The sequence below is a fragment of the Engraulis encrasicolus genome, chromosome 15 (genome assembly GCF_034702125.1).
Source record: "Engraulis encrasicolus isolate BLACKSEA-1 chromosome 15, IST_EnEncr_1.0, whole genome shotgun sequence".
Classification (NCBI taxonomy): domain Eukaryota; kingdom Metazoa; phylum Chordata; class Actinopteri; order Clupeiformes; family Engraulidae; genus Engraulis; species Engraulis encrasicolus.
Genome location: NC_085871.1, coordinates 13,274,158 through 13,298,955, shown reverse-complemented (window position 1 = coordinate 13,298,955; position 24,798 = coordinate 13,274,158). Strand labels below are relative to the sequence as shown.

General features: G+C 44.1%; 1 protein-coding gene across 2 annotated transcripts; it reads right to left on the bottom strand.

Moving 5' to 3' along the window:
- Window positions 1–104: 104 nt before the first annotated feature.
- Window positions 105–24,798, bottom strand: fgd4b (FYVE, RhoGEF and PH domain containing 4b). 2 transcript variants are annotated; one of them, XM_063217094.1, is made up of 17 exons: window positions 24,583–24,798; window positions 18,375–18,500; window positions 14,146–14,338; window positions 12,335–13,031; window positions 11,445–11,534; window positions 10,654–10,799; window positions 10,263–10,419; window positions 9,196–9,334; window positions 8,424–8,482; window positions 7,915–8,061; window positions 6,249–6,421; window positions 5,644–5,674; window positions 5,433–5,513; window positions 5,123–5,248; window positions 4,543–4,707; window positions 3,018–3,158; window positions 105–2,195 (listed from the first exon to the last, which is right to left on the bottom strand). In XM_063217094.1, exons 1-17 carry the CDS (start codon window positions 24,713–24,715, stop codon window positions 1,932–1,934), a joined length of 2,868 nt encoding a protein of 955 aa, XP_063073164.1. In that variant the 5' UTR covers window positions 24,716–24,798; the 3' UTR covers window positions 105–1,931. The 2 variants fall into 2 exon arrangements, with proteins under 2 accessions (XP_063073164.1, XP_063073165.1); XM_063217095.1 differs by having other exon boundaries at window positions 12,341–13,031.

The following is a 24,798-nucleotide window of genomic DNA, read 5'->3' as shown; positions in this document are numbered from 1 at the left end:
CTGTCATGTCGTGCAACCCCCCCCGCCAACTTTGCATAACAGGATGCACACGCGCACACACACACACACAACTACTTATCTCCTACAGGCTCGACAAATAATTAGTTCAATTAATGTTTTAGTGACAAGGTGTCGACATCATCTCATTGGCTCTGTCTGTAGTGGAAAAACACAGACATGAGCAGCAGAGGATTTACTAAGATCACAGGTCAGAACTAACGAGACACTTCCTGTTTCCTGCCTGCAGTTGACATGAAACTCAAGTCATCTGCAGAATAGGCAACACTAGATGGAGGTTGGTTACGACTACTTGTGTACACTTCAATACACATTTAGAACAAATCTTTATTATAATACTAAGCAACTTTAAAAGCGCATATATTACAGATACAGAAAACATGTATATTACAGAATTAAAAAATATTAACAACAGTGAGGTTTTTCGAAACCTTCAAAGAAACATTGACAAAGAAACTGCACTGACAGACAAATGAAAAAAGGAGGGATGAACAGCACAAAACCAAACGGAAGGAAGTGGTCACGGGGTGTCAAAGAATGAAAGAGTGGAAACTAATAATCTACGGTCACCTCTCACCATGGCCGTCATAGTAATTGAGTATCAAGACATAGCCTATCCTGCCACTTAATTGTCCAGTACTCACTGGAGTACTTTTGTCTTGGTCCGCATGTCTATTACTTACATAAAAATGAATAGCCCTTTAACACAAATTATTTTAAAAACATTTTGACAAAGTACAGGGGTTGCTTCTGATTGGACCATGGAGAGTCATTCTCCTCAAGGTCTTTGATATTTCATACATGCAGTTCACAATTGCAATTCAGAAGCTCTATAACTTAATAGTTGCCTTATTTATAGCTCCTTCGGTATCGGTACATGATCTGCAAGTTTGTTTGCGTTTGGTTTGTGCGATTGGTCTCGGCTCACATAACTATGGGTATATTGCTGTGGCAGAGAGGGTGCCTGTTGCTTTTACAGTACACACCAGCAACATTTTTTTTACTCTTCCGCTGCTCTTCCAGTGTTAGACACAATAGACCACAATGCTGTCTCATTCAGGAAAGGGTGTCGATAATGGAAATGAGCCATGCTAAAGCTGCTTGGCTGTACTGTAGCATTGCAAAATCTCACACAACGAAATTTGCCTTAATTTAATCATCAAGGCCTTTTCACATCTTGTTGGCATAATATGCATTCCATACGTCTTCGACTCTTCTCCATCTAGTTGGTATATCGTTGGTGTTGTCCCTTCACAGCAAGTTGGCGCAAACAAATCACATTTCACATATTTTTCGTGGTCCACACAGAAAGCTGGGGTTTACCCACAACAAGCTTCTCTGGCCTTCTTCAGAATTAATTGACATCGCCTTGTCATTTCACAGCAGAATGGCCTACTGGTACTGTTGTACAAAACAATAGCAGGTTGAGGCACTAAAACGTCCAAGTATGTCCCAGCTGTGTGTGTATCAGATCAACTGATCAGTCTGAGAAAACTTTGCCAGACAGCAAGCGGGGTGTCTTAAGTCTGTCAAATGAAGTTGGAAACATCAGCTTGCCATGAATTTGGAAGCCTGGTGTTGACAAACCCATGTTATGCATGTTCGATACGCATCTTCATGTTCCATGCAGTTGCTGAGGTGTACTCTAGATCTCTACGCAGACTTTGCTATCCTGGTGTGCACACCCACAAAACAAGTTCAGATGCTTTGAAAAATCCAAGTCCGTCATATCAAGTTGGCGTAGACTGGCCTCTTTAGGTAGCCTCTCAGTGGCCTAGTAGAGTACGTATGTGTACAGAGCAAACTGAGCCACCAAATCCCAAGTCTTTCCACAATGTACTGAGCCACCAAATCCCAAGTCTTTCCACAATGTACTGTGCCACCATGCTATGTGCCCAGTGTGGCAGAGGGGTTTATTCTGAGGTGTCGTAGCCTACTTCCATGGCACCGTTGGGGGTGCCCGGGCTGTTGGGAAGCGAGGTGCTGCTGGGGACCTCGCCCTTCACCGCCATGCGTATGACCTGGAGCCAGCGCTGCCTCACGTCGTCGTTCTCCGCCGCAAAGCTGTGCACGGACTTGGACTGGCAGAGGCGGAAGCTGCCCGGTGGGTCGCCTGGCCGGGAGTTGTCTTCCACAGTGTAACCCAGCAATGGGATGGTGGACAGGGCCTTCACGTCCTGCAATGGGATAGGACACAGAGTTGGAATCAGCTTTCTATGATATGTTTTTATTGCTTGGTAACACTTTAGAATAACTACCTATTCACAGCTTTATAAACACTTTATTAACATTTAATAATAATTCACATTTAACAAAGCATTTACAAATGTTTGTAAATGAGTAATAACCAAACTGTGACTGCACAGTGGAGTGGGAACTTCTACTGTGTGAGTTTTATGTGGTTTCATGCCTTCTGGTCTTTGGAGGAGAAACTTCCAGGACCGATGCGACTGTGCTGTGTCTGCTGTGTTAACATAGTATTTCTTGCCCATTTATAAACATTTGTAAACATTTTGTTGATAATTAGTTCATTATTTATAAAGTGTTTATAAAGCTGTGAATAGGTAGTTATTCTAAAGTGTTACCTATTGCTTTTATAACCTGTACAGGGACAGGGCCTTCACATCTTGCAGTGGATGGGACAGAGTTCCGGGTACTCTTCTATGCAAGAGTGTTTTCAGGCAATGGGTTCATTCCATTATTCAAACTCCTGTCCTCGACTTGTGCTTGTGGCCTCGCGCTTTGCTGATGCCCCACCTCCGTGGAGGAAACAATACAGTTTCCCTGCCCTCAGCTTAGGCACAGCAACTTTTGGGGGACTTCTCCCTATTGAACATCCCAATTGCAAATGAGAAAATGACCTTTGAATTGCGCTTTTGCTAGATATTGAATTAAACTTCTATGGCCTATGGCACGTCATCACAAGGCCACAAGCACAAGGGAGGACGGGAGTTTGGATAATGGAAAGAGACCCATGTGTGTGCAGTACACCTGCTCACCTGTGGGGCTCCGTACAGGTAGAGCACCAGGGCCTCCTTCTGGGGGATGATGCACCAGACGCGCTGCCAGGGCTTGGCCTTGTCGCTGTGGTGCAGGAAACCACACATGACGCTGTTGCCCGAAAACTGGGCCGCTTCAATCTGTTGGCACGTAAGATAGGGGCATGTTTAAGGATGTGAAAAAACACACACTTGCAGTCTGTCTGTCAGTCAGTCAGTCTCACTCACACACACACCACAAGATAATGTTTCCAAATTGTCAGTTGTACTTCCTGTTTGTTGTTTGTCTAATGTTACTCCACAATTGTCCTTCCACCACAAACCTACGTCCATGAGATTGCACTCACTTGTTGATGCCATATTATTAATGTTTGCCACAAGGAAAAAGCGATACTATGGTATTAAAAAAAACAAATCATATCAGATTAGGTCTCAAAGACTTTGGTCACAAATAGCTTGCTTTTTTTAGTTTCACCGTATACACACCCACTTTCCATACTAAGCCTGAAGGTGGTGACAAACATATTTAGTCAAACATTTTTAAACACCTTTTGTATTGCTGTGAAATCTCGTGCCTTTCTGTTATGAAAGTGCATGAAATCTTCAGCAGTGTTAGGCCAGCAACATATTCACTTCATTTCCTCCAATTTTCATGTACTCTAGTTAACCGGACAGTACAGCAAAACACAGTGTCCATCTCAATTAAGCAGTTCTCTGATACCTTTCATAAACCAAGCACTATAGCCCTCCCTTCACTGGGCTGTCAGCTAAGCTAGTGCTGCCTAGTGCCTGAGCTCAATTTCATTCCCCTCCATCATCAGTGTATCAGACCATCTTGAAATATCCCCTCCACCTTATGCCTAGCTCCCATGATGGGGAAAAGGGGTGACTCTTCCGCTTAATTGCCTGGTTATGACACTGTTATCTGCTGCAGCATTTTTAAAACGATCAGCACATTGTAAATATGTGGGAGAAAAGACTTGGAAAAGGGCTGGCATCTACACTTACTGATTGGGAGGGCGATATGGAGAAAGTGGCCTCGGATAACATTCAATTCAAAAGCAGTGGTTTATTTGTGCACCTATGAATGGATCAACTCGTTCCTGAGCTTCTCAATTGGCCTACCATTAAAAATAAAACCAGCACGTTTAAATAACTTGTGTTTCACACACATTTTTAGAAAGTTGCTTCTTAGGTAGCCCATTTGTTTATGGTGGTTTTCAATTGAACTGGAAATTGCACCTGCGTTGCAACTGTGACTGGAGATTTCCAAAACAACAAAAAATCTGCCTTGAAGCACTGAATCCTGCCAATTTGAACTAAATTCTATTGATTTCTATGGCCATAAATCTGCAGAAGAAACCCTTTTTTAACCCGCAGACGGTCATCATAAGCAGCCCAACTGGGCAGGAAACTGCCAAATCTGGCAACACTGAGCTGCACATCTTTTCCGTAGCTATGGTAGTGACCCCCGGAATAAGGTCAATTGGTAGGAAGGCAGCTTGTGAGTCCTTGCTAATGGTACCTCCAGGATGCCCTTCTTCTTGCTGTCGTTCCTCTTGTACTCAGGCTTCTCCTCGCCCTCGAGGCGGCCCGTCAGGACGAAGTAGCAGTCCTTGCACACCTTGTTCATCTTATTGCCGTCGTACTCCAAAGCAGCCTTGTTGTCGGAGCACTTTCCACACACCACCTGGGGAGATATTCCAAGAACATGGTTAAGTGATAACCTGGCTCAATTAACCTACAGGAAGTGGTAAACCTGTTAATAGACAGCTTGCAGGCATCAATTGGAAATGAAAACGAGGATCCCAGGCTCTGCTATTAGATCATTTACTACTAACTAAAATTGAACTTAATCCATTTTACTACTGAACTAGCTTCTTGCAATCTCCCCCTGGAGATGGGAAGCCAAAAATAAGCCTAACACTAAGAATAACACTAGACCAAGATGACGAGTCTAATGCAGCTTTGGGCAACGCGACCTTAAATGAAGATCAGTACTGTTGAATGCAGAGCGAAAAGATTAGTGTCTGTTCTGTCTCTATTTTAAAACGTGAAATAATAAAACATGCACATGTGCGTAGGCCGGGTGCTTTTAGACATACATAGCCACAGGCTCTGCAGTGGTGTCTTCTGCGCGTCAGGACGTTGAAAGGCTCTCGACACTTCATACACATGGTCACCTCATTGTCACGGATCCAGCGCGGGGCTCGTCTCCCCAGTTCCTCCGTCTGCATCGCACAACACACACACGTACACATGCACACACGCACACACACGTACGCACACACGCAAAATACACACACAATGGTTACATATTTCAAGGTCAAATACAATAGGATAGCATCATATTACAATGCTTGTACAAAATTTGTTCAATTTGTCTGTGTGTAATGACTGTGGTGGTACACTTACCGATACCTCATCCGCTTCCCTCAAGGCGGATTTAAACGTTTCATTTTTCTGCTGAAATATCTCAATAGTTTCATTGAGCACCTAAACAAACAAAAATATATAGGCACCAAGTTTGAATGAAGTACAGTATAAGATATAACAGAACTATAGCACAAAAAGAGAAGTTATGGAACGCATCACTTTTCAGAGCAGCACAACAAATATAGCCTACCTTTATCCAGTCCTCTTTGTCTTGTTCCGATCTAAAATAGAAATAAAGAACTTTAACTTTTGTCCACAATTTCTGTTAAACCAGTACAAAACAGTCACATGGTAGACCACAAGTACATGTGTTCTAGCCTGTCCAAAGGTTCTATCCCCAGAAGTAATTTTTTGGGGTTCTATCTTGCCATTAAAAAGGCACAATAAGTTTGGTTTAGCCCTTAGCGGAGAGCCTCTGTTATAATCTCATTGATCTGCATTGTCATTGCAACGTTGTTATGATGTAGTTGAGTGTTTTTTTGGCAAAAAGTGAATAGGCCCGTAGACGGGCCCATCAGCAAAGAGGCTATAATCAATGTTGATTGGGTCCCAAAGTGTCAGATTTCACATGAAATGACCCAGATGTCTCATAGTAAGTGAGGAGATCATCTCACAAAGAAGTTCAGTTGTCTACAGCAAAGGTCTTCTGACATTAAAACATAAACATCAACATAGATGGTAGATAATACAGCACTACGATGCTAGTCAGATTGTGAATACCATTTCCTTTAAAAAAACATTACACAACGGTTAGGACCTACTGCTACAGTACGTAGTCTGTCAGCATGGCCTTACCTAGCCTGCAGCTCCAGAGTCCGCTCCTTGCCCGACACCTGGAAGGTGTGCGAGTGGCCCTCGTTAGAGGTCTCCACCACCTTCATGCCGTCCACCCCGATACGCGTGCGCACCGTGTACTTCTGCCCCACCAGGCTGAACTTGGGCACGCAGTACAGGAGCATGTTGTTGAACTGGGACGGGGACAACACCAGGGGACAACAACGTGAGCAAGCATCTCTAAGGATTTGAAGGACGTCTTAACAGAATCACAAAAGCTCCATCATAGAGATAGCAAGACAGTGGATAGAGAGACGTGTAATGGGAGTATAATGTGACTGGACCTCAAAAAAGTGGTTAAAACGAGTAAAATGACAGTAAGTTACAATGTTTTTCAACCAGGCAAAATGACAGAACATGAGGGAACTTTGTGAGCACCTCTGGATCTGAAGGGAGTCTTTAACATTCTTGGACCTATATTGGGTCAAACTTGAGCATAGTAACACTCTACAGTACATAATAGTAGACTTGGACTGGGCGGGCATAATAGTAATAGCAATAAGAGTAATAGTACCTTGTAGGCCCGGGCATTACAGTAACAGTCAATGTCCTAACCTTTTCAGCCACATGTGCCGTGCCATAAATCTTTTTAGAAATGCATTTGAAAAGCAGGCTGACTAGAAAGGAATTGAAAAAGTGAAAAAAACCTGTACAATGCAGCAGGGAAAGCATTCGTTGTGCCATTTCATATCATGAGTGGATACGGTTTACATTTCTCAAGACAAATGAATTATTGCTTATTCCATCAACAGGTATGATGAATAGGGAAGAGACAACCCCTTCAGACAGAGCAGAGATTGATTAAGAGGACCATTAACCCCATGAAAATGAAAGGAGCTTCATTCACACTTACTAAGTGCCTTTACCATTTCCCCGAAGTCACAGTAGCTGCTTCGGTATGTGCTAGACTAGACATTTCAGCAGTGCCTGTGATGCTGCGCTATGATTAGCTTCTCAAAACTGGGCCTGAGGTTAGCTCTGGTTCACAGAGGTCACTTAAGTTACATGCACTGCACCGACCGCTGATCTGTTCGCCTACAGCTTTTATTTAATTACTGACTTGCACCCTTGCACGGTGAAAATACCACAGTATACTCAACATATACCGACAATGGCCAGAAGGATAGAAATCTCATCAAAAATTATTAGATGCCCAGCTCTAACACACTGTGGAATCAAGCCAAACACTCACTTTTCATGATTTGTCCTTTCTAGATACGTAATATGGGCCAATCATCATTGGTTTCTAAAAAATACTAACTTGGTGAGAGATGTTACTCCATTAAGACAGTGTAAGAATATTTCTTTGTTTGAGCTAAATCCAGGTTCGTCTTTGAGTGACTCAAACCCAGCAGATTTTGGAAGTACGAAGTCTGCTAATATTATGGTAATGAGCTATGACATGGTTTGGCAAAGACCAATTGGAATAGCAAATAAAGTAAATTCATGGCCAAACTTCTCCAACGACCCCGGCTACCTGATGGCTTTGGATGTACACATGCACATTAAGTACCATTAGGTACCGTGGGCCCAACACTTCAGACTCTGAGTATGGATTAACAACTGATCTCTTTCAAGTGGTTCAAAACAAAGCTACATGATGTCCATGAAGCGAAGCTGGTCTCACCAGGTAAAGGTATCTCTCCATGGCGGAAGTGTTCCTGGCGGCCAGCTTGAGGATGTGTCCCTCCTTGATGAGCTCGTTGGAGGCATGGACGATGTCGTCCTCCCCACCCAGCATCTCGTAGATCTCCATCAGCTTCTTCAAGTTCTCCTGAGGGGACACGTGGAGGACATCAGCGTTAGAGTGTGTATTGTGTAATGTGATTGTGAGGTGCAGCTGTGACCTAGTTGGTCTTGCAGTCAGCTAGATGCTAAATGCTAAATGCCCAAGCCAGGCTTGATATTATCTCATCCATGGCTGAAGTGCCCTTGCACAAGGCATCTACCCAACTACACATTGCTCCAGAGACTGTAATTAATACCCTGTATCTAAATAACTAAGTCGTTGTTGGCAAAAGTGTCAACTACACTACATACGGTGTAATGTAATGTGTCCGAGTCCGAGATCTGTACTAACAGGCACTCCATTTAGTTTCTAGTGTGAAGTGAAGAACAGAAAAAAGATACTCTTACCAGTTTACGAATGGCACTGTTGGAATGTGTGGCAGCCATGGAGATCATATTTAGAGATTCTGTGAAGTGAAATTCATGACAACTGTGAGCACAACTGAATAACAAGAAGAAAAAAAACAAGAATTTAACCAATTAATGCCTGAAATGCCTGCAAACAACACCTGCTAAATGCCCAAGCCATTTTTGGGAAAACGCTACAGTCAGCCTATACAAACCGGCACCGTATCTCAGCCTCTGAAGCCCATAAAAACATGCAATGAATTGCATTTGAAAGGTGCACAATGTAATATTTTTAGCAGTTTCTTTCTTGAATTCATGCTGCCCATTCACACGTTACCTTTTTTATAAATACTTGCTACCACCATCAAATTTTAAGTAATTCATTATAACTGGGAAAATTGCACTTTCCGTACATGAAAATGGCCATTTACTGAAAAATGTACTGTACTTTGGTCATACTAGTAAATATTAGTTCATTATTCAGTAAATATTCATGAAAAGATCACATTTGGCAATAGGCAGCAGAGTTTCAATGAGCAGCAAACATGCAATACCTACTCTGGTCACCATCCTACACACTGCAACTGTAAAAGCCAATACCTTCATCTTGAATTAGAACATGTTTATTCAGCTATAACATTTTTAATTGAAAAACAATCTAAAATTTCATGAGCCTTAAGCTGCGTCATGCTGCTCCCGCCACTAGGGTAAATGTTGCGGTACCAAAACTCTGTCTGGGTCTTTCCTATGTGAAAAACCCTGTCTTACTTACTCTCAGCATCAACGCGATCCGAGTCGTCTTCTGGAAGTTTCTTCAGGTAGTCCTTGAGCAGCATCTCGTAGCGAGGGACCCTCTGCACCGGCTCCAGCATGTGGTGTTGCAGGGTCAGACAGCCACACTCGGGAAGGCTCTGCAGCAGAGGTCAAAGGGCAAATATTATTACATTACATTACATTACTTTATAACCAAAGCGACATTCAAAAGAGGACATAATCATAGCCAACATCACTAGCAGATACAAAGTGTGCCGGAAATATACAGAACAACAAGTGCAGATGCAAAGAAGATTTTTTTTTTTAGTACACGCGCACACGCACACGCACACACACACACACACACCAAGAGTCTGGCCTGGGGCTAGGGCAGCTCAACATTAGTCTATATATAGTATATCAGTACGGCAGACTGAAAGTTCTTGAAGGATTCCATGATTCCATGCCTGTTGGACAAAAAATCCAAGGCTTCCTCCAGCAACCAATATGCTTTTGATATTGCTATGGAATGAATGATGTGCAGAAAAAGTAGAAATATAAGCATCTGAGGGAAAGCACTGTACACTGTTTTTTGCAGTTTTTTTTAATCATTTAATTTTGCGTGTTTCGCCCTTGGCCCTTGCGTCAGTTTCACTTCTGCCCCTCAGCACCTGTACCAGAGAGAGTAGAGAGACTTAAAGGGACACTGTGTGAGATTTTTAGTTGTTTATTTCCAGAATTCATGCTGCCCATTCACTAATGTTACCTTTTTCATGAATACTTACCACCAGCATCAAATTGTAAGTATTCATTATGACTGGAAAAAATGCACTTTTCATACATTTTCTCCATGGTCTGCCATTTTGAATTTCCAAAAATAGCCATTTTTAGCTGCAAAAATGACTGTACTTGGACCATACTAGAAAATATTTGCTTATTACTTAGTAAACTTTCATGTAAAGATCAAATTTGGCAATAGGCAGCCCAGTTTCAATGAGCAGTATAGTTGCAGTACCTTTTTTGACAATTTCCTGCACAGTGTCCCTTTAAATAATCTCTGGCTGTACAGTACATCCTCTGGCTCACCTGCACCTCCTTCAGTACAGTCTTAAAAGCTGCCGAGCGCTCGGTCCACTGTTTGAGCAGCTCCATGGCGCTGTCAAAGTTCTTCACATACTCGGCATACATCCTCAGGAATGGAGCGTGCTGCTTAAAGATGTCACCGATCCGGGGAGTCGAAGACCTAGGGACAGAGGAAGGGTCAGAGAGAGAGAGAGAGAGAGAGAGAGAGAGAGAGAGAGAGAGAGAGAGAGAGAGAGAGAGAGAGAGAGAGAGAGAGAGAGAGAGCGCGAGAGAGAGAGAGAGAGAGAGAGACAGAGACAGAGAGTCTCTAAGTCTTTGCGGATCTACTGAGGTACACGAACACCCCCCTTGAGAGAGCCAGACAAAAGACCAGACGTTCTCTCTGTAAGCTCACCATTGGCTCATGCGCTTGTCCAGGTCTGGCAGCAGGAACTGGCTGTGGAAAGCGTATATGGATCCCACGTTGGAGAAGATGCTGTTGACCACCTCCAGGGGGAAGGAGCCCTTTGCAGCCTCTGCAGTCAGTTTGGCACAGAAGACCTTCACACAAGGGGGCCAAGAAGCAATTCGTCAAAAACTCAGCTTGCAATGAGTTGAATTTATGTAGGCCTACACGTCGGTTTCAGTTATTGGGTCATTTTATTTAGAAGCAGACGTCAGGGTGGCACAACCACAGATAATGCTACTATTGTTTGAAGATGGTACATTAAGGGGCTCTAGCAGTTCATAAGAAATAAACTGGGAGGTGGAGTAGGGACAAAGTGAAATGAGGGATGTGCGGGGGAAATGTAAAAGAATAATACATGACTAAAATGTGAATAATGATTACAAAAACCTTTGTATACCACATCACAGTATGGAAACAATAATGTGTGATCATTCAAGATACCAAATGAAACTCTATTCTGAGCAGACTTTAGAAATTGCACATAATTATTTCTGGCAACTAGGCTGGAACCACAACAATAAAAAGTAGCTGACATGACAAAGAAATCTATTATTAACATGGGCTTGTTTTATCTACTCCACACACACAAACTGAAAAATACAAACATAAATACACACACTCACAGAAAGAGAGAGAGAGAGAGAGAGAGAGAGAGAGAGAGAGAGAGAGAGAGAGAGAGAGAGAGAGAGAGAGAGAGAGAGAGAGAGAGAGAGAGAGAGAGAGAAGAAGACACCGACCTCCACCAGCAGTCGGAGTCGGGTCACATAGGCTCTCTCGGTGTGCAGCAGCTCATTGGCTATCTTATACAGCTTCTGCTCTTTGGTTTCCTATGGGGGTGGGAGGGAAGGAGAGAGAGAGAGAGAGAGAGAGTGAGTGAGTGAGTGAGTGAGTGAGAGAGAGAGAGAGAGAGAGAGAGAGAGGAAGAGAGGCAGGGAGGGAGTGGTGGGTGAGGGGGGTAAGAGGTACAGAGAGAGTTTACCATTAGCAAAACAATGAGTGGTGTAATGAAACGGATAAATGCCACATAGAAACACATATTTACCACACAATTCCTCATTTCGTACAGAGCCTTTAGTAAGGATGCATTTTGCACTGCACTCAACTCTACTTTAGCACCATCAATTACAAATGGAGGCATTGTGAAAGCGCTTCTCCTAAGTCAGTTCCTGTAAAAGTGCTAAAGTGGTTATGTGTGGTTATCGACGATTCAAACAGGGACTCCTTTGTCTCATTTGCCTAATGCAAAAGGTCTTGACTGCAAAAAGATGATGTGACGAATTCAACACACAAAAAATTAAACATCACATTTCAATCAGCAGCAGTGGCAGACACCACCAGTGCACAGGAAGATGAGAGAAGAAAACAAGCAGTATATGCCATCACGAAATACCACCCGACATAAACTAAGCGATGAACAAAATGAAAACAATTGCAATCTGCCACACATGAGTTCATTTGACACCAACAACGACTGTGTTGTTCGAACTCCCAACACACAACACACATGTGCATTACCAGTTAACCACAATTTAAAAAAAGAACAAATATTGTATCCTTGCCACACCAGTTACTGTATAAGCAGATAGTCTGACTCTATCCCATCCATCCCCCACCCCCCACAACTCACTTTCACCTCGGTATCCATGGACTCCGCTCTCTCCAAACAGGCCTGCTGTTGTTGCTGCTGCTGAAGGCTGCAGCTGCTCCCAGGTTCCTCCTGTGAGCCGTTAGCCTTAGCGCTCTCTATAGTCACTGCCGCTACCTGCTCTGCTGGTTCAGCTGACGCTGTTTGACCCTCTTCATTATGATCCACACACGCAGGCTGCTTCTGATCCACCATCTGTCCCACCACAGCAGCACAAGGCCCTTGGGTCCCCGCGTCCCCGATCCTGCTCCCGTTCACCAGACCCTCAGAGGCCCCCTCTCCTCCTCCCACCTCCACCTCCACCTCCACCTCCCCCTCGGCCTCCTTTCCTTTCACCTCCGCCATGGTCACCTCTGCGCTCTCCTTCTCCTTCACCACCACCACCTCCTCCTCGGCCTGCATTACTGCTCCTCGTCTTCGTGTGCTCAAGTCGTCGACGTCTCGTCTGTAGTTCCTGCTAGCGACATCCTGAGCCTGAGACTGGCCAGTTCCTGCCTTCAGTTGCTGCTGCTGCTGCTTCTGTGATGGCGACGCTGCTGCTGACACTGCCGTGTGCCCTTCTCCACTTCCACTTCCACCTCCACCTCCGCCTGGGCTCTGGTCCAAGCACGGTTCACCTCTGGAGTCCGCGGCGCAGGACTTCAGGGGCGTTGAGCCATTGGCGTCTGCGTTACTCAGGCTGGCAGAAGGAGAAGAGAGGGGTTGCAAAAGGGAAGGATGGCCCCGGATGGAGGCAGAGAGAGAGAGAGAGAGAGAGAGAGAGAGAGAGAGAGAGAGGGGTGAGAATGAGTATGAACCAGGAAAACAAAAAAAGACTGTGCCTCGGACGTCAGAGCAGAGTGCACAAACACACACACACACACACACACACACAGACACACATACACAGACAAATACACAGACAGAGGCGGGGAAAGAGAGAGAAAAAAAATGGCAGAAGAGACAAACCGCTGAGCTGAAGGAAGTGAAACTGTGCTGAGTTGAGAGCAGCGAAAGAGGTGGAGTTACTCGAGTGTGCAAGGGGGTGTGTGTGTGTGTGTGTGTGTGTGTGTGTGTGTGTGTGTGTGTGTGTGTGTGTGTGTGTGTGTGTGTGTGTGTGTGTGTGTGTGTGTGTGTGTGTGTGTTTTTATGCCTGTGTGTTGTAGATATGTGCAAGTGTGTGTAGGTGTGTAGGTGTGCGTGTGCGCTTGCGATAATGTGAGTGTATGTGTGTGTGCGCGCGTGTATGTCTGTGTGAGTAAGTGACTGTCTGTGGACCAGTGCTAGAGTAGTTCCCCAAGGACAGTCTTTGCCCTACTTCTGAATGGGAACACACACACACACAGACACACACACAGACACACACACAGACACACACACACACCAGACGGACACATTAGTAAATGAGCAGGCACACACAGATGTAAAATTATACAGAACCACACGTGCACACAACCACATACACACACAACCACATACGTGTACACATGTGCATGAGCCACGCGTGCGCACACACACACGCTCACACACGCTCACACACACACACACACGCTCGCACACACACACACACACACACACACACACACACACACACACACACACACACACACACACACACACACACACAGGAACGAACGGACACACACACACACACACACACACACACATGCACGCCCATGCAGAAATGCACGCAGGCACGCACACACACACAGGCACGCACAAACACACACACACACACACACACACGCATCCTTGTCTGTACGGTATGAACACACACATACACACGCACGCACACGCGCTCCTATTTTTCACACCTGGTTTCCTCGAAGTGGCTGATGAGTTCTGACACATTGGTGTGTTTGGAGGGAGTGCTGGCCTCATTAATATCCTCCTCCTTCTCCATCCTGGTACCGCCGCTGCTGCTGCTGCTGCTCCCACTGCTCTCTCGCTCACAGCACACAGGCCTGCCTGCCACAGGACTCCTCAGCAGCGCTGCATTGGAAGGCACTAAACGACAGGAAAGGATGGGGATAGGAGAGGATAGGATAGGATAGGATGGGGGGGGAAGGATGGAAATGGAATAAAAAGGGGTAGGATAAGATGGGAAGGAAGGAACTGTTTATTTAGACATGCAAAGATTAGGGCTGCAACGATATTGTGTTGACTCGAGAAATTGTGATACGCAGAGTCACGATGCGTTATCGTGATGCAAGAAGGCAGTATCGTGACACGCCCTTTCAAAGTTCTGTTACCCTTCTTCAGTCCAGCAAACAACCACATGACATGATGTCATGATGTTTTACATGATTAGTTACCTCTTGTAAACGACTCTACCTATAAACGATCATCGAAAAAAAAAAACATACATTTTTAAAACCATCATTGAACCGTGTATCGAACCGTAGGTCAAAAATCGTGATACAAACTAATTGAATCATGAGTTACAGCCCTAGTAAACCTGTACGCTTCCACCTTCACTCACAGCACTCTATCCTGCCTTCCACAGGACTAGTCAGTGGCAGTGCATTTGATAATACTACTAATAATAATAACTTGGTTTCATATAGCGCCTTTCAAGGAACCCAAGGTCGCTTTACAAGGGGGGGGGGGTCTGAAGGGGCAGGGGGAAGGGCCAGTGTAGTTAAAGTCCATATGGCTCTGTGAATATATGGGATTTAAGGCAATCAATGACAAAAATAGCAGTAAATGATAGCGGTAAATGACAAAAAAAGGATGGATAAGGATCGGATGGAGATGTAACGGAGGCTAACTAGCACAGAGTTGGCGTGGAACGTTGGTAAACCTCCCTCCGATAGCCTCATACAGTCTCGTGCCGTTGGGCCGAGAGACTAGTCTCTTGGCCCAGCGGTATCGTACTGTATCTCCCATTGCCGAACCGTTGTAGTTGACGAGGTCGCACGTTCGATCCCCGAGGGGGGTGAACAGGTGCAAGATGACCTCCGTCACAGTGGTGCCGTGACCCGGATGGGAGTGAGGTTTAAGGGGGAGAGTGTAACGGAGGCTAACTAGCACAGAGTTGGCGTGGAACGTTGGTAAACCTCCCTCCGATAGCCTCATACAGTCTCGTGCCGTTGGGCCGAGAGACTAGTCTCTTGGCCCAGCGGTATCGTACTGTGTCTCCCATTGCCGAACCGTTGTAGTTGACGAGGTCGCACGTTCGATCCCCGAGGGGGGTGAACAGGTGCAAGATGACCTCCGTCACAGAGAGATAGGGATGGAAGAGGATGGGATGGGGTGGGATAAAATAGAAAGGAAGGAAAATGATGGCCACACCTTGCTGTATTTATGACACTTGCTGTATTTTTGCACATATATACTGAAGTCAGTCATGAATAGGGAATGATCTCACTGGGGCCTGCTTCAATTCACTTTAATCCTGTCAGCCCTTCGTTCTACCTTTCACAGGACTCTTCATCAAGTGTATATTTCATGACAGTAAATGACAGGAGGGGATGCCATAGCATGTAGAGTAGAGAATAGTTCAGAAGGAAAATCAAGGGGTCTTGCAGCTTACACATAATACAGATCAACAAAATATACATGGCTAGACAGATACAATGGCACAAAACCCCATGGGGTGCCGGCTTGCTGTATTTCTGACATTGCACATCCATACAGTACAAGTCTGTGCAATTGAATAGAAAACAGGTTATTATTTGGCCGTGGTGGTGTCTGCTTTCACCGTCTCAGCACTCTGGCCCTCGACAGAACTTTTCAGTGGCAGTATATTTGAAGGCATTAAATGACAGGAAACGACGGGACGGGATAGGACAGGACAGTACAGGGTTGGATAAAATAGGAAGGAAGGAGAATGACGGCCACACCTTGCTGGCTTGCTGTATTTTGATAGTGCACATCCATGCACATCCATCCACACTGTCTTCTGCATAATTGGTTACGAAACAATGTATCATTTCTCCATGGCTGCTTCCACTGCTGCCACTCTGAGAGCACTCTGGCCTGCTTGTAACAGGGCTCTTCACTGTTGTCATATTCGATGGGATTAAACAACAGGAAAGGATGAGATGGTTACAGGATAGGATGTGATGTGATGTGATGTGATGGGGGAGGGAAATGATTGTGCCATCTTGCTGGCTTACAGTATTTTACCCACTGTGCAGCCGTACAACGGGAAAGGATAGGATAGGATAGGATAGGATAGGATAGGATAGGATAGGATAGGATAGGATAGGATAGGATAGGATAGGATAGGATAGGATAGGATAGGATAGGATAGGATAGGATAGGATAGGATAGGATAGGATAGGATAGGATAGGATAGGATAGGATAGGATAGGATAGGATAGATTAGTCACACCTTGTTGTGTATTTCATAGCATTTGATTTTAGGCACTGCACCACAGTATGGAAGAGAGGGATGGGGTGGGATGGCTTGTTGGCTTGTTGTACATTTTCAACATTTCAGCGTTTACACCATCCTCAGTCTGTGAAATTGAATGCAATTTTCAGTGAATAATACTGACTCCACAGTGCCTGTGATGGCACTAAATGACAGGACTGGATGGGATAGCATAGGATGGGACAGCATGGGAAGGAACATGACGTTCATTCCTTGCTGGCTTACTGTATTTTAGACACAGCACACCCTTATGACACGGACAGATGGAATAGGATAGGATAGGATAGGATAGGATAGGATAGGATAGGATAGGATAGGATAGATAGGAATGGAATGGAATGGGATAAGAGGAGACGGGATGGGGTGATGGAAGTAGGTTAACACCTTGCAGACTGCTGTATAACACATTGAACATCCATACTATCTTGAGTGTCAGTCAGTGTAATTTAATCAAGTACAGATTATCAGTATTATTTATCGAGAGCTGTGTCTATTTTACACTCTGCCAATACGCTGCCCTCCCTTTGCCATGACACTAGATGACAGCAAAGGATGGGAAAAGAGGGAAAAGGATAGCAGAGGATTGTAAGGAAGAATGCTGACACCTTGCTGCCCTGCTGGATTTAGGATTACACATCCATACCATGTTCATTCATTGTATTTAAATAGGCTACAAATCTGCTAGCTTTAACATAGGAGGCAAATTTATTATTTTCTGATTGTGTGCAATTTAGTATTAGATATGTGCCTAGTATTCACACGTCAAATGCTTCCTTAATGGCTTGTTAAAAGAGAAAACAAAATAGTATCACACGCCACAAAATGTCAACTGTTCTCATTCGCTGCACAATGCTGCCTTGCTGTGGCCAGGTCTGGAAGTAGCAGGCAGGCAGCATCATGTTCGCCATTAGAGGGCGTTCCTTCCACTTCCTCAAAGATGTGTCACAACACTTTTGACAGATGACAACGTTCTGTAATATTGCACACTTTGTGCCTCGGGTGTGTTTCCATACACCACACGCGTGGCCGGCTAGACTACAGGGACAAGTTTCTCAAGTGCACTACAACTGAGTCACCTTTCAGAGGCTTTACTTAAAAGAGCATTGAGCAGGCTTTAAAGAGGGAAACCTAATACGCATAATGTGCAGTCATGGCCTACAGCAGGCCGGCATCAGTGTAACTGCGGATTTCAATGTTACTCTGGTGCCCCTCAGTGGCCAATATTTACATCAATAAATACGTTTAAAATTAAGAACAGAGCTTGTGAACTCAATCGCAGACAAATAATACAACATCTTAAAGACATAAGCCATGTAGTCCGAAACACTGACTGCATTGATGCACACTAAACAGCATGCTTCTCTTTATAGTGGACAAAATCTCTACCAGTTGTCAATGATCAAGGCACAAACCTGTCACACCGAGAGAGAGAGAGAGAGAGAGAGAGAGAGAGAGAGAGAGAGAGAGAGAGAGAGAGAGAGAGAGAGAGAGAGAGAGAGAGAGAGAGAGAGAGAGAGAGAGAGAGAGAGAGAGAGAGAGAGATACAGATGTCCTAAGACACATGCCGAGAGCCATTATGACCCCATCCTTCTCTCGTATGAATACTTGCAACGTAAAAACAAATAAAAAGTGAATCAAAAACTTCCTTCTGCAGTGTATTACCTTGTGCTGTGGACTGCTGGTGGGCAGCAGTGAGTGCTTCTGATCCATGTAGAGTTCCTCTATTGCGCAAACAGCCGCGGGAGCCTTCAGGTACAGCAGGGGGAACTGCAATGGTGGGGCTGGGGCCTAAATAGCATTGCACAGTACAGCACAGAGAAGTCAAGTAGAGGGGAGACAGAGGGAGAGAAGAACACATAGCGCATTACTCAAGCACGACAAATCACTCAGAATGTCTGCTCTCGTGTGTGTGTGTGTGTGTGTGTGTGTGTGTGTGTGTGTGTGTGTGTGTGTGTGTGTGTGGGTGTGTGTGTGTGCATGCGCGACTGTGCGTGTGTGTCAGAGAGAAAGACAGAAGAAAGACAAACAGAGAGAGAGAGAGAGAGAATGTGAGAGAGAGAATGTCAGAATGACTGAGAACATGCCTGAGAGGCATAGCCGAGAAAGTGATGCATATGCATGGGGACAGGCACATTTGCCTTACCTGCAGATCACAATGTTCTCTTAATCTCAAGTGCACAAAAAAAAACCATTTACTCTCGAGGTATAAAAATGTTAACCATCTCCCCTTTCAAGCTGCGAACAGAGTAGTACATCCAGCCAACCAGCCAACCAGCCAAGCGAACGAGCACCTTTCCAGCAACAATGTGAAGCATGAATGCAATGACCTTTAGGGCGGCAGGAACCGAATCCAGGAATTGCAGCGCTCCTGCCAAAATGCCTTTTCACTTCAGTCCGAGCGCCCTTCTTCTGTAATTCTTGACGGACATAACTTGTGAACTGACTGTGTGAAACCAGAAGTAAACCAACGGGAACAAGCAGCACCAATACGTAGTAGTAACCAAAGACAACTACACAAGCTACACTGTACCATTGCTTACATAAGACATCGGCATGGGGTTGATTTGAGTTGAAAGAAAGCCTCATCAGTCACTCTGTGCTCCGAGTAGTGTACGACAGCTTTTTTTTTTTAAACAAGCGCTTTAAAGTGCTGCTAACTAAGTGCATCTGAGCACATTTTTCCACTAACAGCGTGTTAAATGGTCTATTTCTAGGCACACTGCATTCCTTTGTGCAGACATTAAGGGCTTCGTGCTTTCTTTCACCCTCCACCCCCCCCCCTCTCCACAATCTCTTGATACAATGTCTTCTCTTAAACCTCAGCACCAGGCTTGAACTGGTCATCTGGCATACAAGGCACTTTCCCAGTGGGCAGACAGTTCTCAGAAGCAGAAGCTTTTGTTGATGGTTTTGTATGGGTCAATTAATTTTTTTTTTTATTTTTTTTTTTGGGGGGGGGGGTATGTCAGGTGGTACAACCACAGATAATACGCATGAATTAATTGGTAAATTAATTTGCATTAGATGTGGTTGCACCACCCTGACATGTGCTACTATAAAATGTCATTGACCCTTGTATTTTCCCCTAATTTATACGTACAGGGGTTGGACAACATAATTGAGACACCTGTCATTTTAGTGCAGGAAGTTTCATGGTTGAAATGGACCAGCCTGTTGACCAATCTTCATTAATTGCGCATTGCGCCAGTACAGTGAATGGGGGAAGGTTCAATAATCAGGGGTAAGAGCACAGTTTTGCTCAAAATGTTGCAATGCACACAACTTTATGGGTGATATGTCAGAGTTCAAACAGTAGAAATTCTTGGTGCGTGTGTAACTGTTGCCTCTTTGACCAAGACAGCAAGTCTTTGTGATGTATCAAGAGCCACGGTATCCAAAGTAATGTCTGCATAGCACCAAGAAGGATGAACAACATTCAACAGGATTAACTGGACGCAAGAGGAACTAAATAAACACTAAAATGACAGGTGCCTCAGTTATTTTGTCCAACCCCTGTATGTGGCCCACTGGTGCATATTATATGCAATATATACTGTAGAAAGTGGACTGAGCCCATCAGATTTAATGAGGCTTGAATTTCCTTCGAGATCAATAAAAGTTACTCTAGTCTACTCTATTCTATTCTACTCATATGTGAGGGTCTGGTCTATGCGAGAAGTGTAGCAGGGGATATGTGAGAAGTGCCTGAAATGTATTTCTGGCCCCAACCCAGCCCCACTCGGCACACACAGTTGCAAAAGTTCACACGCAGGGCCCCTTGCCGTCTCCCTAGGTAGTGAGAGAGCAATTTAGTGCACTGCTTCTTGACAACCTCATTTATTGGCCCGTGCAGTTCCGTAATCTCACTTCTGCTACTGAGTAACCATCCATTGCAAAAAAAATGAAGAAGTCCACTAGCCTAAAACTTGACTGTATGGGAGAACTAGAGATTTATTTTAATATCTAAACTAATGCAGAGTCCACTATGACACTGTGGATTAAAGTTAACAATTGTTATCAGACATGTAATACGAACAGCTATTTACTTTCCGCAGTGAATCACACAATTAGAATATCAAAGAGATGTCAGACGAGGAAATGGACTCAGGAAATGTGTACGGGTCTTTGTGGGCGCAAATTATTGGAAGCTTGTTAGAAAAGCTTCAAAGTTTCAATCGAGCTGCTTGAATTTAATCAAATTATTTTCAAGTAAAGAGGGCTATTAGGATGTAATAAAAAAGGGCAGAAACAACTTGAAACCATAAATAGGAACAAAACTTTCATGGTACCATCACTGATGCTGTAACAAAAAATGCTTTACCACTGAAGACAGATTCAGTAAGAGTCCCAGTCAGCGTGCGTGCACATTTATCAACTCTAAATGTCAACACACACTGAAAGTTCAGGCTCATGTCCAGTTAGGTCATAAACTCACAGCATGGATGTGGACAATCATTGTTTCATGAAACTTCAGGAGGGAAATGCAGTGAGGAAAAAAATACACTTTGGCAAATTTCATTCGAGTTGCCTTGGTAGTAAGCAAACAAAAGTAACAGAGCATACACTGTCACTACTAGCATCAGTGAGTCAGAACTTTTCACAGTACAGATTTTACAATAAATAGATATGAAAACACAAAAAAAGATGCAATGACACTGACCGGTGTAAATCTGATTGCTCCACGACTACTATCAGTCAAGAACAAGAGGCTGAGAAGATGTCGACAGTCTTTCGGCGAGCTGTAGTCCAAAGCAGTTACTCAGTCTGATCTAGACCACTTCGCTTGACCTCACTCAGCCCTCCCCTGGCCTGCACTGATAATTACAGGCAGCTTCCCTTTTCTTTACCTCTTCTGCACTAACTCTCTCTCTCTCTTTCTCTCTCTCTCTCTCCCTCGTCAAATACTGTAAAATTCTTTTTTGTTTTTGAAAACATCTTTTGTTGATGAATGAAGGATAGCTAAATAAGGCATTACACGGAAAGGTGTCACTACAACAGCACTTGTGTGCTTTTGATGATGAGATTATTTCAAAGCTTGCTCTTGGCTAATGCAGAGCACTGGTCATTCTTCATAGCTCTCCAGTCTGCACACATTGAATTTACGCTACGCTTTCTATAAACCCATAGCAGGAAATGCACTACACCACACACCACAGATGAGGAACACTCGTTTCCATGTTAGAGAGATGTCATCAGTGCCAGCCGAGGTGCTGTTGGTGTAAGTTTTTTTAAAAAGCCCCGTCTTTCCTGTTCGCAGGTCATAGCTACACTACACTTGTCAGAATAGTCTGTAGTAACTTACAGGTTATGATGTCCTGAATCTGCCACAAAGATGTGAAATGAGTAACGGTGTCTATAATTAGTTTTTTATATACATCATAACTTTATCTATTCACATTATGACTATTAGGTAACCGTCATTCGTCATTCATCTTACATCTGACTGCCATAGGCCAGAACCTTACAGTATCTTGTTTTCTCTCAATTTCTTTCCTCTAAAATGTTCAGATGTGGGGTTTACATCAATAAGCAATCTGTGGTATATACCAGAGACTCACTGACTAAGGAGCTGACAACAACCCTATTACTAATGTCTGATTGCTCTGATTATGTCCTCGACTGTCAGGCGCTTTGGATAAGTCATCTGTGTCTACCAAATGTAATAATGTAATGTAACGGATGCCAACTTGCAGTCCAATCACCTATGACAATCCATTTCTGTGTGTCCTTCTGTGTGGTATTGAAAAGATGGATGACCCTGCCAAAGGGCCTCCGTAGCCTAACTGTCCTGTAGGAGATGGTGCCAAATCTGCAAAGCTGGTGCAAAGCTGAACAGGCTTCTCTGGGCGTCAAAGACTGGGTACAGGGGGTGATACTTTTACTACCATTACCAGAGATGTATAAAGTACTGGAGAAAAGTAGTGGAGTAGAAGTACCAGTATCATCTTGTCAAATGACTTGAGTAAAAGTCAAAAGTAACCCTTTCTTACCTTACTCAAGTAGAAGGACAAAAGTATTCAAAATGTGTGAAGTAAACGTACTGCATTTAAAAAAATGGGGGAAAAATGTCAGTCAAAAGTTTGAATACCATTTGGTTTATTAGAGCTCTGTACAATAAGTCTCTTATGAAGTGCAAATACCATTATGGTTTGTTATTAAAACAGCTTGTCCTCCTCGCCGCAATGTGAGGTGGTTGGTGTCGTTGATGTTGATGGCGATACCTCGTCTACCTCATCCATCTTGCCAACATGCGCCAAAAGACATGCGCGAGAATGCGATCTGCTTTTATTTCCCTACCATTGCATCGCCCACTGACCGTGAACACGTTCCATCATATCTGGTGATGACAGATCCATCTAGCGCTCGGGCATAGAAACGAGTAACAAGTAACGAAAGCAGCACATGAAAAATATATCTGAGTAAAAGTATTAATTTCATCAAAAAAATATAGAGCAGTAAAAGTACAAGTATGAGGGAAAAAATATTACTCAAAAAAGTACAGATACTGCAGTTTAGTACTTAAGTACAGTACTTCGTTACTTTTACTTCGTTACTATACATCTCTGACCATTACTGAGTAGAGTCTGCTTAGTGTCCTCTTCTCAGTGAGAAATTCTGTGCCTACCACAGACCAAGCTTTCATCACCAGCCCATCAAGGTGTCCAGCATCTCTCTTCCTAATGCTACCACCTCTGCATGCCACACCATAGGAGAGGAGCAGTGGGGGTTCAAATCCTACACTCACCTCTTCCAACACCCCCGTCCATGGCTGAACTGCCCTTGAGCAACGCACCTATCCACACAATGCTACAGGGACTGTAACCAATACCCTGTGAAGACACAACTGTGCCATGTAATGTAGTGTAATGTAATGTATTGCCAGGGGATTGCTGGAGGTTGTGAGTTTGAGCACCGAGTGGCAGCCTGTAAAACCTCGGTTACACACAGGCTAATACATTTATATTGATGATGATGACAGTCAGCTGATCAAAGCATTGCAATTAAACTTTCCAAATGAGGGCAGGCAGAGTGCAGAGACCTCTTATTTGTAATGGTATCTATCTACGGGGCGGCAACATAGTGGGCTAGTGCACTGAACCATTAGGCCTACACCAGGGCCCGAGGCTCGATTCCAGACTGAGATCCTTTCCCGGTTCTTCACCAGCCCTCTCTCCCTCTAACAGTCTCCAACTCTCCTATCTCAGTAAAGGCAAACAATTTTAAGGCTATCTACTGTATGTAGGCGTAGGACCTACAATCAACTCTCTGAAGTCAGCTTCTGTCAGATGTTCCACATATCAACTAGGCTATGCAAGATGCAAAGGCAACATAGCCTACACGTCACTTAAGATGTTAGTTAATTAGGCCTGTTATTAATTTATTAATTAATTAACTCATTAATTGATTATCCATTTGTTTTTGTTATACGTTTGCTAAACTCTATTTGCAAAGCAGTTGCAAAGCAATGACTCAACAGCAGTAGGCAGGCCTATCACCCACTGTCAGTAGGCTGATATGATGAGTTTGACAGATATTCAATCGGTCGCACTGTCGCAATCAACGAATGGGCAAAAGGGTACCTGTAGCACCTAGCCTACAATGGAAGTGCTCACACTGCTCAATTACAGACGAAGGCTCGTGCATGACACGCAACAGACATGGCTGTATTTGCTCTGAACTGATATAACAGTCAACAGCAGTTTGCTGTCTAGAATGATTATCTCTAAAGCTAAGCAGTTAACATTAGGCTACAATTGTATTTTAATTTAAGCTTAATTAGGCTACCTGGATACAAGTTTGGCGAAAGGTCTACGTGAAACATTCTTGCTGCAGTGACGACAACTCGTTAAAAGGTAGCAAGACTACTCACCTGCGAAAAACACAGGGTGTGCCTTTGTTTCGCCTTTTGATCTCCGTAGTAGCTTTCTACTTGTCAGTTCACTGCAGGTCTCAAGCTCACCACCACTGTGCTGTTTCTTTAGTTTCTTCACCTTGTCAAACATTGTGATTCAGAACACTGGGTTCAGATTTACTAAAGTAGCCTTGCCGCCTGACTTCACTTTTCCGGCTACTTTGAAGCAGTGCA